Below are 17,335 nucleotides of genomic sequence, written 5' to 3'. Positions count from 1 at the left end.
GGCGCTTGCTCCTGCGGATCGCCGGCCTCGGAGCAGCCCGCGGCAGCGCCGGCCCTGTCGGCGGCTCCTCCTCGCCGCCCCGGATCCCGCGGCCTCCGCGGGTCCTCACCCCCTACTGCGGGCCGCCAGGTAAGAGCCCGGGACAGGACAATAGACCCCTGATGCAGGCGGTTTCACCAAAACATGGACCGTGTCGGGTCTGTTCAATAAAACTTTGAGTTGACGCCCCACTCTTGAAGGCTCTTTGTGCTATTGATCCTGCTCTTGAGTGTTATTTATAAAATCCAGCCCATACCACCTTAAAATCAAAATAAAGTGGTTTGCATGCTAAAACAAAAGAAATTGGAAAGAAATACCATACAGTCAATAGGAAAGCAAGAGAGAGAAGAGCAGATTATAGTAGTAAAAGAAGGGTGGGGTGAAGGGGGGGGGGTATTTCTTTTCTGGTCCCTCCCCATGGTTTATGCTTGGCCAAAAGCCTTGGCAAACAAATGGGTTTTTATTGCCAACTTAAATTCAGAAAATGAGGGTTCAAATTGGATTAGAGGTGGTAGAAGATTCTACAGGGAGGTTGCTAGCAAAAAGCAAGCTGAGCATCAGGTGCTGCAAGAGATGTGCAAGTGGAGTAGAGGAGTGGTCTGATGGTTAGTGCAGTGGGTTGCAGACCTGGGGAACCGGATTCGATTCCTGCTGCTGCCTAACGGTCGGCAGTGCGTTGAGATCTTGGGGAACCAGGTTCAATTCCCTCTGCAACTCTGTGTGACCCTGGGCAAGTCACTTAGCCCTCCATTGCCCCAAGTACAATACCTTACTTAGGTTGTGAGCCCATTAGGGACAGTACAAAGTACATTTAATAGAGATTGTAAACCACATAGTTACCTTAGGGATCACTTGCCGTATATCAAGTGCTGAAAATAATAATAATAAAGAGAAGAGACAAAGGGAGATGCAACCGGAGAGATTTGGAAGACTGTAAAAGGCAAGGGGGGTACAAGGAGTAGCAAGGGAGGTCAGGTAATCTAGAGTACCAGTGTAGATGACTTTGTGGATAAGGGCCAGTATTTTAAATCCGATGCGGAATGAAATTGAGAGCCATTGATTCTGTTAGAGCAGTGGGGAGATGTGCTCAGTTTGAGTGTGACAAAGAAGACAGATAGCAGTGTTTTGTACAGATTGGAGATGTTTAAGTAGCAAAGCTGGATTTAACTCGGAAACATTGCTCTTGGCAATATCAATAGATGAGAGAGAACTGGGTTATTTTCCTTCGTGCTAATGGATGGGCAATATTAGTTGATTCTGGAGTTTTTTTTCTGCCTATTGTTACAGCCAGTTCTTCCTTTGCTCTCTACCATGTACTTGTGGTTTCTTGAGCAATCTCTTTAAGTTGGCACCATTGTGATTTGATGATTGTTGTCGTTATCCTCTAAATAAACTGTAAGGGCTGGATTCAATAAATGGTGCTGAAAATAATCGATTCAACAGTGTTCTATAATAGGCGTTCTGAGATCAGCGGCCTTTATAGAGTAGCGCATAGTGCTGGGATCCGCACTCAACTTTAGGCCAAGGAGTTACACCAACTGAAAGTAAGTGTAAATCCCTGCGTGCAAGTTGGGTGCAGATTTATGCTATTCTATAAGACTGTGTGCATTTTAAGGAACCACCCCTGACCTGCCCATACACCTCCCATGGTCACGCCCCCTATACAGATCGGTGCGGAAGCACTTAGGTGTCACTCTATAAATGGGCACGTAAGTGTGCCCTTGCCTGCTCGTTGCTGCAGCCAGGGGTCCTTGAGCAGAAGGGGTGCCCCAAGTGGTTCCTGTGAAAGAGGACGGTTCTTCAGGAAACCTGTTCTGTCCTCTCTCGCAGGCGTTGCCTGGGGCAGCCCACATTTCACTTTTGCTCAAAGACCCCCGGCTGCAGCAGCGAGCAGTCACGAGCCCTGCTCCTGAGTACTAAAGGTCAGTGTGTTGGGGGGAGGGGGGAAGACTTTTGGATACTGGTATCCAAAATTTCAGTGCAGCCAAAAGTATTGCGGTGAGAAGATCTGCACCCTGACAGTGGCACTGAAACGCTGGCATCAAACCGGAAGCACTCAAAACTCACATACCACATCCATGTACTGTAGGATTAACATTTATTTCTTCTGTTTTCAGCTTCCAGTATTACCACCTTCACCGGAGAACCCAACATGTGCCCTCGTTGTGGCAAGAAAGTATATTTTGGTATGAAAGATCACTGATGTTTCCCTTGTATCCCTTGAGTTTTCAGTTTCTTGTATTTTCTAGGGAAGAGATGCTTCAGTTCTGCTGGTAAAATTGTAGTCTCATAAATGTAATCCAGTTCATGCCATAGGGAAAGTAGCACTACAGCTCAAATACGTTGGAGTTGGCTCGTTAAGATTCACACCAAGAATATGCATGGGACAGATCTGCATCTTTCAGCCTTTGCTTTAGTCTGCCTCATTTCTCTCTTTGTTTCTCTCACCTGATACTCATTTATGTGTTCCTCCTTTTATATTTGGCCTTATTATGTTAGCCACCTTTTTGGAAAACCATAATTTTTTTTCCTTTTGTTTGCTTTTTTTTTTTTTTTTACATAGAGATCCATTGATCTTTGTATAGCTTCTTTCAGTTTCTCTTTCTGACCTCCTATTTTTCTTATCTGTTTCCACCTGCCAGCATCTCCTTCAGGTATTTCCTGTTTCACTGTAGTGGAGCTTCCTCTTCCACCCAAAATTCCGCAGCTCCTAATGAATCTAAAGGCTTCTTATCTTATCTTTTAGATCTATAGAATCACTGAGAGAGACTTACAAACAGTTTCTTACAAACCAATTACAAAATTCAGTCCACAAATATGTATACAATATATCTTTCTCTTTCTGAGGTTAGTACCAGGGCCGCCTGAGGGCTGCGCAAGTGCTGCACTGCACAGGGAGATGGGGGTCAGAAAAATCATTCCCCATCCATTGTCTCCCCTGCGGTGGCTGCGGCGCTGTGGGTAGAGTGGAGAGCTAGGGGGCATGTCGCACTGCGTGATTCCAGCTTGAGACATTCCTGGTTAGTGAACATTAAATCTCACACTAACTGCTTAGCGCATCTTAGTAAACTGTCCTATAGTGTTTTGTATTCTCGGGCTTCTAGGCTTTCTTGTCTGCTTGAAGTCCACTGTTATTTCAATATAGCTGGGTGGGGGGGATAATGGGGTTTAGTGTTTTTTTCAGTATGAGGAAGAGATGCAAATATGAAACCAAAAAAAGTAAAAGAAAATTCTAAATATCTGTGAAAAAAAGAAAATAAGCAAAAGCAATAAGGGAATAGAGAGAGGACGACAACAGAATTAGAGAGGGAAGGTAGAAACTTATAGTCAAGGAGGGAAATTAAAAAAAAAAAAAAGGAAGACAACCTGCCCTTAATAGGCAGCGTGCTATGGAAAGAATGATCTAGATTTTGTTTCTTCCCTCCTCTGAAAAAAATTGTGACAGAATAGATGCATGAAAGGATCTCAGTGTTGGAGAAACTATAAAATCAACCTCATCTAATTTCAAGCAAACTTTCATTTGACTTGTGTGTCAACTTTAGCTTTTCAGAAAGTGGGTGAGGTCTCAATGAAAATGTACTCTTACAGATTCCCTAAAACATAAAACAAAGGATAAGACTGTAGGAGCCAAAACAATATCATTAATAATTTAGTCTGGAGTTTCACCAATCACAGATTGTGGGATACAAACGTTGGATCAGCCCTTTTAAGTTCTACATGGGAAAAATTGAAAATACCTGTTTAGAAAAAAAAAATCACGATAATTTTCTTTCTGCTTTTCAAGCTGAGAAAGTGACCTCTCTGGGTAAGGACTGGCATCGACCTTGCCTGCGCTGTGAGCGCTGTGGGAAAACCTTGACACCAGGAGGCCATGCTGAGGTAAGAACACAAATACAATTTCTTGACTTAATTACAACAAAGCAGCACAATACCACAATAGTGATTATTTACATTATTTCAATCCTGATGCCATTTTGGTGTCAATAGATGTGATGAAGCAAGTAAATTGTAGTTACTGATGAAGTGTATTTCTCCTAATTGGCCAGAAGATGGCGCTTGTTTTCAGTTGTAAGCTGTTATAGAATGCCTGTTTTCTTCTTAGTTGAGCACAAGAGAAGGAAGTTCCTGTGGCTAGTTACTTTTGAAAGTTACAGTTCTGAGCTCAGATTGTCTGGAGTTCAGATACATCCAGGAGTTACTGGCTTTTCTCACAATCTCAGTCTGGGAGTACAGAGGTAAACACCTGAGATCCTGTTCAAGACTTATGAGCAGATAGCGTCCTGAAACTTCCCAGGTGCTACCCAGGTAGTAACAAAACGTTTAGATAGTTTTAATAATTAATCCTATTTCAGTTACCTGTTACTGTGTGCTGTTTTTCTCATCTGTTTTTATGGTTCACTGTGCAATATTTTAATGAAAATAAACTTGTTTATTGGCTCCGATGTCCTGGACTGACTAAGAATCCTGGTGGTTTATATGTTGGGTCTGTGGGTGCTTTCTAGGAATTGTGGGGCCCCTGAGAGTGTGGCCCCAGTGCCCTAGAAATCACCAGGGAATACCTTAAGAGTGGAAGACTCGCCCAGAGGCAAGTGGGACCCAGTCGGTGGGGTGGAGGGTGCTAGTGTAGAGCACAAGTGGCAGATGCAGGCGGACCTGAGCTTTGCTGGGGATGGACCCTCTAAATGGCCTCAGGGTTAGCCCCAGGCGGGTGGCTAGGCGTTTCATGACAATAGGTATAAGAAGGAAGGAAAGCACTGTTCCCTCTAAACTGAACGGGAGTCCTCCACCTACAGCCCTGCTAGTTGGGGGTGGAGGGTGCTGTTTCACTACCTCATTTTCAATAGTGAAGGACAGGCAAGCCCTGAGTGATGCTGTGCTTTCTGTGAACCATCCTATATAATAATTCTCACCTCCAACAGGATGTGCTTGGGACCGTGCCTGCCGGAAGTGGTCTGCTAGGCAGGCACGCACTGACCTCAGTGACAGACAATTTGGCAAAGCAAAACAATCTGAGTGCTGGCCATTAGGACACAGGGTTGATAGGAGAGTTTTAAAAGACTGAAGGAACCAAAAGTGTTGGGGGGGGGGGGGGGGGGGGGGGAAGTTCTGAATGTATGAAAGAAATGAAAATTTACGAGAGGAACACAATCTGAATGCCGGGCATTTGTACACAGGGTAGATAGGACACTTTTTTTTTAAAAATGAAGGACGTGAAAGTATTACATCTTGGGGGAGGGGTGAGGAGGAAAGCGGTGGGGGTATCCGGATACTGGGCGTTGGGCCACGGGGGTACATAGACTTTTGAAAGCCTTAAGGACCCCAAGGTGTGGGAAGGAGGGGAGGGAACGGGGTGAGGGGCATTAGGAACAGGGGAGGGGGGCCTGTCACACACTCTCATTCTCACACACACACTGTCACACAGACAGTCTCACTCTGTCACACACCCGCACATTCACTCTGGCTCTCTCTCTCTCAAACATACACACTCCCAGGAAAACCTTGCTAGCGCCCATTTCATTCGTTCCAGAAACGGGCCTTTTTTACTAGTATTTTCATAAAATGGCTTTTTCTGCTGTATAAACTGCCAAATAACACGCTTTATAGACTACTTTCTGCAGCTATCTAATGCTTTTCCATCTTTTGTTACCTCACCACTTGAATCTTCTGAGATCAATACAGCATCTTCGAGCTCTTTAATATTCCTTCTGTAGATAGACTCTGTCTTTGTTCTGTAGATTCTCTGTCTTTGTTCTCCTGTTCTTTGGATCCCCTTCCATCCAACTGGCTGAAACAACCCTCCTTAGGACTGCTCCCGTTTATTCACTCTATGGTAGTAAAAAACTTGTTGTCTGGCTTGGTTCCTACACCATTCAAACATGCGCTCATTAAACTCATCCTGGAAAAGTCTTACTTGGATCCATTGAAGCAACTATCGTTTCTGTCTCTAATTTACCTTTCTTGTCAAAAGTAATTGAGTCCTTAGTTTTTCAACAACGTTGAATAATTTTGTGTCAACAAATTTAATTACCTCACTAGTTACTCCCATCCCTAGATCATTTATAAATATGTTAAAAAGCAGTGGTCCCAGCACAGACCCCTGGGGAACCCTACTTTCTATCCTTCTCCATTGAGAATACTGCCCATTTAACCCTACTCTCTGTTTTCTATCTTTTAACCAGTATTTAATCCACAATAGGATACTACCTCCTATCCCCTGACTTTCCAATTTCTTCTGGAGTCTTTCATGAGGTACTTTGTCAAACACCTTTTGAAAATCCAGATACACATTATCAACCGACTCGCCTCTATCCACATGTTTGTTCACCCCTTCAAAGAAATGTAATAGATTAGTGAGGCAAGATTTCCCTTCAGTAAATCCATGTTGGATTTGTCTCATTTATCCATGCTTTTGAATATGTTCTGTAATTTTCTTCTTTATAATAGTTTCTACCATTTTGCCCAGCACCGACGCCAAGCTCACCGATCTATAATTTCCCAGATCTCTTCTGGAACCTTTTTAAAAAATTGGCGTTACATTGGCCACCCTCCAATCTTCCGGTACCATGCTTGATTTTAAAGATAAGTTACATATTACTAACAATAGTTCCGCCAGTTCATTTTTCAATTCTATCAGTACTCTGGGATGAATACAGTCTGGTCCAGGTGATTTGCTACGCTTCAGTTTGTCAAATTGCCCCATTACATCCTCTAGGTTTATAGAGATTTCATTCAGTTTCTCTGATTCGTCAGCTTTGAATACCATTTCTGGCACTGGTATCTCTCCCAAATCTTCCTCGGTGAAGACTGAAGCAAAGAATTAATTGAATCTCTCCGCTATGGCTTTGTCTTCCCTAATTGCCCCTTTTACCCCTCAGTCATCTAGCGATCCAGCCGATTCTTTTGCTGGCTTCTTGCTATTAATATACTGAGAAGTTCTGAGAGAAGAGGACATTTCTGTGGGTATGTGACATTATTTTATTCTGTGCTTGCCAAATTGCTCTTAAAGAGGATCTTATTAAAAGTTAGCAGGCATTAATGTGGGTTTTTTAACAGAGGACCCATTGTATGTAATGAGCCCTGTGGTAAATAACCCACATTAATGACATTATTAACAGTTAATGTGTGCTAAATAGCTCCCAATGCTTCCTATAAAAATCACCTCCATGAGCATTACTATTCAAAATGGGCCTAACCTTTGAATGAATAATTTCGAAGTCCAAGCAATGGGAAAAATATTTTGAAAAGAAGCCTAGCAATCATCCTCACTTAGGATCAGATTTATGAAGATGTTGCTCCCATTCTGCTCCAATGCAAAAATGGCTCAAGTTTTGCCAATGGAAAATATTGGAACACGGTCACTTATAACATCTGAAATAAATTTTGCAATAGTGGAGAAAAAATGTTAAGTCCTCCTCACAGAATTTTAATCGGTTTGCCTTGGTGGTGTTCATCCATCACATTCTGCTGACAACAATGGAACGTGTTCAAATATCTGTTAAAAATAGAACTGCTTTTTTAGTGTTTTATGTTTGATATCATGCTAAACAAAAAAGCAACTTGGATGTAGATTTTTCCTTTTGTGGAAATGGACTGATACAGTAATATTTAAGTGCAGAGGAAGTGAATACATCAGGGACTATGACCGAGAATGTAATTGCTAATTAGGAAACATCACCGCAGTCTGTATACTAATTACGTAGGCAGACTGTTGTCATAAATTACCCTGCACTGTTTAACATCACTGCCACAATTAATGGCATTTGCACATGGTAGTATGAAAGCTGGGAAAAGCAATCATTGTAAAAATGTAAAAATTGTTAACCCATTGTGTCCTTTTTCAGTTGTATCCTGTTTGTTGTCAGTGCATTGTTCTCATCTTAGGCTTAATATTGCAATCCTGTGACGAGAGGAATACTTTATTTTTGACACCCAAATACTTGTAATTTGGATGACAACCATTAGAATTCAACTATTCTCTCTTCCCTTTGTATAAAGAGCCCTTCTTTAAATACAGTGGATCTAGAGCAATTCCACTTGTTTTGACCTTCACCACCTTGGACTTCAGTTGAGTATTGGCCCCACGACACTGTGCCCAACTTTTTGTTTCTTTTGATCCCAACAGGGATGGGGCGTCGCCATCGAGAAACGCACAATCTCTCTAATTGGCTGGCAGATTGCATTTCTTTCACTTATTCCCAGGCTGAGCTGACAATGGAGGGTCATGTCAAGGCTCACAATGTCAGAGCCATGATTGCGTTGGTAGCCCACTTGCAGTCAGCCTCCATTGAAGAAATTTGCAAGGCTGCGCCGTGGTCTTCAGTCAACTCATTCACATCTCATTACTGCCTCGAGCAGGATACCTGATCCGATAATTGGTTCGGGCAGACAGTGCTACAGAATCTGTTTGGAGTGTTGAATTCAACTCCACCCCCCAGGGCCATTTTATTCTGTTCCAGGCTGCACTGTCACTCAGTTGTATATAGATTCGGGTTAATCTGAGTTATGTTCTTGCTGTTGCGAGGCCCAGTTGATCAAAGTTTGTTTTCAGTGAACCTGGATGTTAGGGATACCCACTTGCAAATATTAATGGACTGCTTGTCCTCGGAGAAAGCGAAGATACTTACCTGTAGCAGGTATTCTCCGAGGACAGCAGGCCTTAGATTCTCACAAACCTGTGCTCCACAAAGCTCTTAAAGCTTGTTATAAAGCCTGGACCGGGCAACGCAGTGCTACATTACCCACTTGTAAGAATATGAGGCCTGCTGTCCTCTGACAATACCTGCTACACTTAAGTATCTTCACTGTATGTTTCCTTTCATGTGGTATGAGTTTCCTGAGTGCTGAATGTTTGTCTTTGTGGACAAGTGAAGGATAATCCACTGGGTGGGTGATATATCCCCTGACAAAGACAGGAAGATGGCATTCATAGTAAATGTCATCAGATAACCAGTCTTCCCAATAACGCGGCAAGAGTTGAATCTGGCACTCTGCACAGGTTTCACTTCTTCATGATTAAACATTGATATACTTAATTTCTCTCTCTTCCTATCCATCTTGGGGCACACTCCAGCCGTGATCCTGATCTCTCTTTGCCATTTACAGGACCCAGACTGTAGAAGTCTGCCTGGCGTTGGTCTTACTTCCCAACCTCTGAAGCTGCCGTCAAAGCTCTCTCCAACTACAGTGGTGGAAATAAGTATTTGATCCCTTGCTGATTTTGTAAGTTTGCCCACTGACAAAGACATGAGCAGCCCATAATTGAAGGGTAGGTTATTGGTAACAGTGAGAGATAGCACATCACAAATTAAATCCGGAAAATCACATTGTGGAAAGTATATGAATTTATTTGCATTCTGCAGAGGGAAATACGTATTTAATCCCTCTGGCAAACAAGACCTAATACTTGGTGGCAAAACCCTTGTTGGCAAGCACAGCGGTCAGACGTCTTCTGTAGTTGATGATGAGGTTTGCACACATGTCAGGAGGAATTTTGGTCCACTCCTCTTTGCAGATCATCTCTAAATCATTAAGAGTTCTGGGCTGTCGCTTGGCAACTCGCAGCTTCAGCTCCCTCCATAAGTTTTCAATGGGATTAAGGTCTGGTGACTGGCTAGGCCACTCCATGACCCTAATGTGCTTCTTCCTGAGCCACTCCTTTGTTGCCTTGGCTGTATGTTTTGGGTCATTGTCGTGCTGGAAGACCCAGCCACGACCCATTTTTAAGGCCCTGGCGGAGGGAAGGAGGTTGTCACTCAGAATTGTAAGGTACATGGCCCCATCCATTCTCCCATTGATGCGGTGAAGTAGTCCTGTGCCCTTAGCAGAGAAACACCCCCAAAACATAACATTTCCACCTCCATGCTTGACAGTGGGGACGGTGTTCTTTGGGTCATAGGCAGCATTTCTCTTCCTCCAAACACGGCGAGTTGAGTTCATGCCAAAGAGCTCAATTTTTGTCTCATCTGACCACAGCACCTTCTCCCAATCACTCTCGGCATCATCCAGGTGTTCACTGGCAAACTTCAGACGGGCCGTCACATGTGCCTTCCGGAGCAGGGGGACCTTGCGGGCACTGCAGGATTGCAATCCGTTATGTCATAATGTGTTACCAATGGTTTTCGTGGTGACAGTGGTCCCAGCTGCCTTGAGATCATTGACAAGTTCCCCCCTTGTAGTTGTAGGCTGATTTCTAACCTTCCTCATGATCAAGGATACCCCATGAGGTGAGATTTTGCGTGGAGCCCCAGATCTTTGTCGATTGACAGTCATTTTGTACTTCTTCCATTTTCTTACTATGGCACCAACAGTTGTCTCCTTCTCGCCCAGCGTCTTACTGATGGTTTTGTAGCCCATTCCAGCCTTGTGCAGGTGTATGATCTTGTCCCTGACATCCTTAGACAGCTCCTTGCTCTTGGCCATTTTGTAGAGGTTAGAGTCTGACTGATTCACTGAGTCTGTGGACAGGTGTCTTTCATACAGGTGACCATTGCTGACAGCTGTCTGTCATGCAGGTAACGAGTTGATTTGGAGCATCTACCTGGTCTGTAGGGGCCATATCTCTTACTGGTTGGTGGGGGATCAAATACTTATTTCCCTCTGCAGAATGCAAATAAATTCATATACTTTCCACAATGTGATTTTCCGGATTTAATTTGTGATGTGCTATCTCTCACTGTTACCAATAACCTACCCTTCAATTATGGGCTGCTCATGTCTTTGTCAGTGGGCAAACTTACAAAATCAGCAAGGGATCAAATACTTATTTCCACCACTGTATGAAGTCATTTTTTGCTTTAATTGGATTCCAACTTTGTTCTATATAGTGATCTGTGTTTATTCACCAATGTCACTGCTTCCGGCCTTCAGCCCCTGCCCCGGTTGGTGTCTACAAATGTCAGCAGATCTTCAATCTTTTTTGTTTTTAGCTGACCAAGAATTAGTATCCAGTCTCTCCCCATGAACAGAACTTCTGCCATAGGACACTCTGTGCCTCAGAGGGACAGCTGTGAATTTGACTGACCTCTGATCGGTCTCTGAAAATTGGGAATACTTCAGTCACTTACTTCAGGCTCCAGGGAACAGGTAATTAACAGACTGGCAGGCCCTGCATAATCACTGCTCCTACTCCTCTCTTGGGGGTTCTCTTACAAAGGCGCGCTAGTGTTTTTAGCTCGCACTAAAAAATAAGCACACGCTAAATGGTAGAGATGTCTATATATTTCTATGGGTGTCTCTAGTGTTTAGCAAGCGCTAATCAGCGTACACTAAAAATGCGAGCGTACCTTTGTAACAGGACCCCTTAGTCCTTTGTTCAGTCTCCTGGTGGGCCTCTGTGCGGGGTTCCCCTACTCGTCACTACTCTGTATCCTTCTTAGTTGGATTCCCTTCTGGGAGAGAAGGGAAGACATGGTTCCTCCCTTATAACTGGGTTTTGTACTTCCCTCCTAAAACTCCTGTTTGAATCCTATTGGATCAGAGTCTCTGTGTGCGCCACCTACTGTAACCCTTTGACACCTTCATGTCTAGAGCAGGGGCCAGAATATTCTGTTTGCAACCTTAACACTGACACAAAATAAAGGACAGGAGTAGAAGATGTGTATCAAACCAAATTGAAAAATAGTCCTAGAACTGTATATGAACTGTTTCAAATATAATCAAATTAAATATGGGAAGGAAAAAAACCTGAATTATCTGAGCCTTTTTTTACTTCCTGTATTAAATTACATTATATTTGACTTTGTTCCCATACAGTTCTAGGAGTATTTTTCAATTTGATTTGATAACATTGTGAAAGCCTTCTATATCCAGTGCCATGAAACCAGTGAGTGTTGCTGTATAAGTTACAAGATGTGATAAACGAAAACTAAGACCAGAATTGATTTGCTCCTTCTCTAGGATTTAATTTCCCTTATATTTCTTATTTTCCACTTTAATATCGTTGGTTCTCTTGTTCCTCTTAATACTGTGACTTAAATGTCATATAGAATTTTTTTCCTTTTGTATTAACTGTAATACATTGACTATTTTATTTTATTTATGACATTTTTATCCCGTATTAGCCCAAGTATTCTCTTGGAATTAAATGATAAATGTGCTATAAATAAAAATTAAAAATCTTTCCTATCTACAGTGCACAAAAAATAAATCACATTCAGTAAATGAATAAATCTCTTACTAATACTGCATCCTTAAACTGCTGTTCCTCTTTTTTTTTCATTTTCTTGCTATGCCTTGCAGAAATGATGGGGATTTCCTCACAGAATCATTAGTTGAGAGCACATCCCTTTTATTAGGTGTGATCCTCCCTCTTTATTTATTAGAAAGATAATTACAACAAATTAATATTGTATTGTTGAAAGCCGCAATACTCCTTTGCCATGCTTCTTGTCTACTTTAATAATGCAGAAATTGGTTTCTCCAGTACAGCAACTCTCCCCCAATCCTGTTTTAATTACAAGGTGCAGATCAGTCTCTGAAGGCAGAATTCATTAAGTCAAATTAGCAAACTTATTGCACATGAAAATGAGCCTGTTGATATCTCTGTCCTCGCCACCACTGCATCACCCATTTATCCATTTCACCTTTTTCCTTCTGAACCCCTCTTCCTACCCCTTTCACCTCTCTCTCTCTGTCTCTCTCTCTCATGCCTCTCACCTTGAGATGAACTTTTTCACACACACACTTTCACTCTGATTCCTTTTTCCCCCGTTCTCAGCCTGATTTCTAGCACACACTCCCCAGCCTTCCAGCCTGATCTCAGCACTTTCCTCACCCCTTCCCAGGCTGGCCTCCACTAATCTCCCCCTTTCCCTCTCCTGCCTCTCTATCACCCCTCTTACGACCCATGTAAAGGGTCACAGATTTGATATAATGCCTTAGTGGAAGGTACTGGGGGTGAGGGGTGGAGGAGGCATTGCAACCACAACAGTGGGTCTGCCCTTTTATTGGCTTGTGTAGGCTGCTGCCTCTACCTTCTGGATGTAGGCCAATGCCTGAAGAATGGCAGGAGTGATTAGTGGCTATAACCTCAACACCCTGAATCTCTCCATGGGTCTTCAGGTATCTTGGCAGTTTTGGAGAAGTGACAGGTGCAGAATTTTGTGGGCAGGTGAATTGGCATTAGTGTTTTATGCATGCCTTTTGTCTACAGTGGGTATATTGTTCTACAAGCACACTCATGAACAAACGGCATGACCTAGAAGATTACTGCCATCTTGTGGCCACTGCATACTTTGCACCTCCAAGTATGTGTGTGTCTTATACTTGAGGTAATATGGTGCTATATGTCCAGCTGGGAACTCTCTAGATTTTAGCTGAATATTTCAGTTTTATTTTAAATACTACATCAGGTCAGATGACTGATTCATGAAGCCTCTTTTCTGGCAAAGTTTAAATCTCTGGATTCCTTGGACTCAACTCCACTGTACCATGACGTATGGAAACTGTCTTTGCTTATCTCTTTCCTCAATGCTGGCAAAGGCAGAGCCGACACCATGTGAGTACTACACCTGGACTGCAATGATGTTGCAGTTTCAGGAACTGTAACGAGGAAAAAGTGCATCAGTGCCTGCAGCGGCTGCTTCCTTATCTTCCACTGTTGATAGGCTCTGCTCATTGAGTATAATGAGCCAGTCATCAGTGGACGACAGGGAAACAGCCACTGCTGCTCAGTAGCACTTTCTGTGGCACCATTAACACCAGTGGGGGAGGTGTGGGGAGAGATCTCAGAGAGAGACGCAGGTAGAAAGAAAATGGAAGAGCAATAGAGGAGAGGGGCCAGGGTTAAAGAAAGTTAAGAAAAGCTGATTTGTGAGGGTAGAGAGAGAGAGAGAAAGAGAGAGTAAGAAAGAGTAAAGTTTATTTATTTATTGCATTTGTATCCCACATTTTCCCACCTATTTGCAGGCTCAATGTGGTTTACATAGCACCGTGCTGGCGATCACCAGTTCCGGTATGACAAGTACATAGTGATATTATGGTAGAGATCATGTGTGACAGACACATTATGGAATAGGAAAGGAGAAGTTATGTTATGTCCATTTCGAGTGTTAGATTCGTTGTGTTGCAGGGTTTAGGCATTTAAGTTGGATCATTCAGATATGCCTTTTTGAACAGGTAAGTTTTCAGTGACTTCCCAAAGTTTGATAGGTCTTACGTTGTTTTCACGGCGTTTGGTAGTGCGTTCCATAGTTGCATGCTTATATAGGAGAAGCTGGATGCATAGGTTGATTTGTATTTGAGTCCTTTGCAGCTTGGGTAGTGGAGATTTAGGTATGTGCGTGTTAATCTTGTGTTTCTGGTTGGTAAGTCAGTGAGGTCTGTCATGTATCCTGGGGCATCGCCGTAGATAATTTTATGAGCCAAGGTGCAGATTTTGAACACAATACGTTCTTTGATTGGGAGCCAGTGTAGTTTTTTCTCGTAGGGGTTTGGCGCTTTCAAATCTCATTTTTCCGAATATAAGTCTGGCTGCGGTGTTTTGAGCTGTTTGGCGTTTCTTTATGATTAGTTTTTTGCATCCCATGTAGATTCCATTTCAGTAGTCTAGGTGGCTTGGTAACATGGATTGTACCAAGTTGCGGAATATTTCCCTCGGGGGAAAAAAGGTTTTATTCTTTTGAGTTTCCACATTGAGTGGAACATTTTCTTTGTTGTAGATTTCGCTTGGCTTTCTAGTGTGAGGTTTCGGTCGATTATAACTCCGAGAATTTTCAGGCTGTCTGAAACAGGACACCTAATCCAAATCTACCCTAATTTCAGGGTGTACATATCTTAGTGTAAGGGGAAGTCCTGGTGTATGCTGAGGTATGGTAAGCGGGAACCTCTTACATAACAATTTTATTGTTTTGGGATCAGGACTGAAACAGAAGCCAGGAGACCATAGTCGGGTATTCCGCACTCACTGCACACTTCACATAGTTGGTAATACAGACCACTTCAGGATTGGTGTTCTGAACCAATGAATTTACTTATTGTTTAAAGTATTTAACTGGGACAATAACAGAGGCAATAAATATGGCAAAATTAGTAAGTATTACCAAGTCTCTTTATATTTAGGTTTATAGTATCTCCTTAGCCTTCCTTTTTAACAGTGTAGCAGGTAATATATTTAGTTTCAAATAAGTTAGTCATAGTCTGTTAGAGGTGCTGGAAGGCTCAGGGACTCTGAGGCACCAATGTATCACTTCCATATCTTGATCCTTGGTTGAATGTGTGTTGGTCATCAGAAGACCTGTAGCTGTAAGTGGTTCTTATTTCTTCAGCCTCGAGCTGTTCCAGGATACATTATAGGTGGTATGTGGTCTTGGTTATCCTGCTGGAAATATACAACTATTTGGCCCTGATGTGGTTACAGCAGGTTCCCCATTCTCACTGTCCCACTTACAGCACAACACTTACGCAGCTGCTGCTACTGATAAAGGCTCCCAGATTTCTCCCAATTAGATGTTCTGACTAGGGGTAAGCACGTTCTTTTTTTTTTTTTCTGCAGTAGCTAGTTGGATAGGGCCTTAGAGCTGGAAGGGTTCTCCTTTTATATGTAAGGTTAGTGGCCAGGAAGGTGTAAGTTGAGATTTCCCTTCAGTCCTCCCTCTCTCACTTGGTCCAGTATCCCACTCCCCTTCCCTCTACCTCCGGGTTCAACATCGCTTTCCCTTCATCCTTCTCTCTCATTATCTAACATTAATCTCTTTCTCCGTTCCCCCCCCCCCTTAGTGCTTGGTCCAACACCTCTTCCTCCCCTCTCTCTGCCAGCCCGTGTTTTGGCATCTGTAGTGCTACCATATTTGCTGAGACAAAAAATTAAGGTGGTTGCTACCTTTGCTAAAGAAATATTTAATCGTAGCAAATGTATTTTAGCTAATGAACACATATCAAACGGTGACTGACTTACAGTACAGCAGTAGACAATCTATTTTTCAAAAACTTTCGGATTTGACTTTGACTGAATCTGAGTCCAAGTGTACTTATCAGAAGAGTGGACATCCCTCAATAGCTTTAACTGGCTTCTGAGATACATATGAAAGTCTTTGGAAGACATATACTTAAAGTTGTGCTGCATGAATAAAACTCCTTTGACAGATTCAACCAGCAGGGAAACAGAGAGAAGATCAGCAATGCCTCTCTCTCTGTGTCCATACTGACTAACAGGCCAGAGATGGTTTCTCTCATTATGTGGGTAGGTGTGTTAATCATAGATACATACAAGAAAAAGAGGATATTTTCCTAAAAATTAGAAAACCTGGAGGACATATCTGAAGAAGTCTGAAAGGAGGACATGTCCTCTAAAAAGATGGTGTGTGGTAACCCCAAGCATCTCAATCCCCAACCACTTCGCCGTTTACCTTCAAACTTGTCGTCTATAGAGCAGTGGCAGTGCAGTGATACACCTAGTCTGCCTCTGTCCTGCTCCAGAGCACTTTCTCTGGTCCATCCCGCTCCCTCTAACTCAACTTCCTGTTTCCACATGAATGGGACAAGTCAGAAGGAGCACTCTGGAGCAGGCCACAGACAGCTTAGGTGTTTCACTACATTGTTGCTGCTCTAGAAAAGATAAGTTTGAAGGTACACGGGGGGGGGGGGGGGGGGGGGAATTGAGATGCTGAACAACAGGCTGGTGGAGGGAGAGATGCCAGAGCGTGCTGTTGATGGAGGTTGAGAGGTGATGAATTGTTTTAGCCGCTATGGGGATATGATCCATACATAACATGACCATGTTTTTTTTTTTTTTAGGGATTTTGTAGTAAAGATTTCTCAACTTGTACATGAGTGTATACAATATATTCTACTGGAGCCTATAGGTGTCACTGCGAGCACCCTTAAAGCAGGACCCTAGGGTCTGTAGATCAAGTTCCCAGTTATGCCACTATCCAACCCAGCTTCCTCTGTTGCGTTACAGTGCTCTGCCTTGAAAGGTGCATGATACACAGGAGCTGGCAAAGTTTCAGTTTTGCTGAAAAACCATTGCAGTCAGCATGACCTATTCCAACAAATGGCCAGCTCGTATTTAATCTGTGAAATCCAGTATAGTGGCTCTTGTCAATGATAAATATGCTATTAGGACCCAGTGTGCATTTTAAATTAATAGCCTATATTACGAATAAAGCAAGTGCTGGTTATAATTTTAAAGAAACCTGACAGTCTTTTATCAATGAGGCATTTGTTTTAAACGTTCTGCATGGTCAATTTTCTGCTGCCACTGTTTTAAGCTGGATAGGGCTGGTTAAGGCTTTATGAAAGTATTGCTGCCTTTTTGAAAAGCAGGATTCTAAATCTCTTGAGCTATTTCATAAGATAT

At 42.8% G+C, this 17,335-nt stretch overlaps 1 protein-coding gene across 1 annotated transcript in view; it reads left to right on the top strand.

The window, feature by feature from the left end:
• LOC115477831 (cysteine-rich protein 2) overlaps positions 1 to 17,335 on the top strand; it is a 249,759-nt gene that overhangs the window by 212,052 nt on the left and 20,372 nt on the right. The window contains exons 5-6 of the mRNA XM_030214923.1: positions 2,157 to 2,225; positions 3,824 to 3,918. Of these exons, the coding sequence (XP_030070783.1) occupies positions 2,157 to 2,225; positions 3,824 to 3,918 (164 nt within the window). The remainder of the gene's footprint in view (positions 1 to 2,156; positions 2,226 to 3,823; positions 3,919 to 17,335) is intronic.

This window comes from Microcaecilia unicolor, chromosome 9 (genome assembly GCF_901765095.1).
Source record: "Microcaecilia unicolor chromosome 9, aMicUni1.1, whole genome shotgun sequence".
Classification (NCBI taxonomy): Eukaryota; Metazoa; Chordata; class Amphibia; order Gymnophiona; family Siphonopidae; genus Microcaecilia; species Microcaecilia unicolor.
This window is presented reverse-complemented; position numbering and strand designations above follow the sequence as displayed.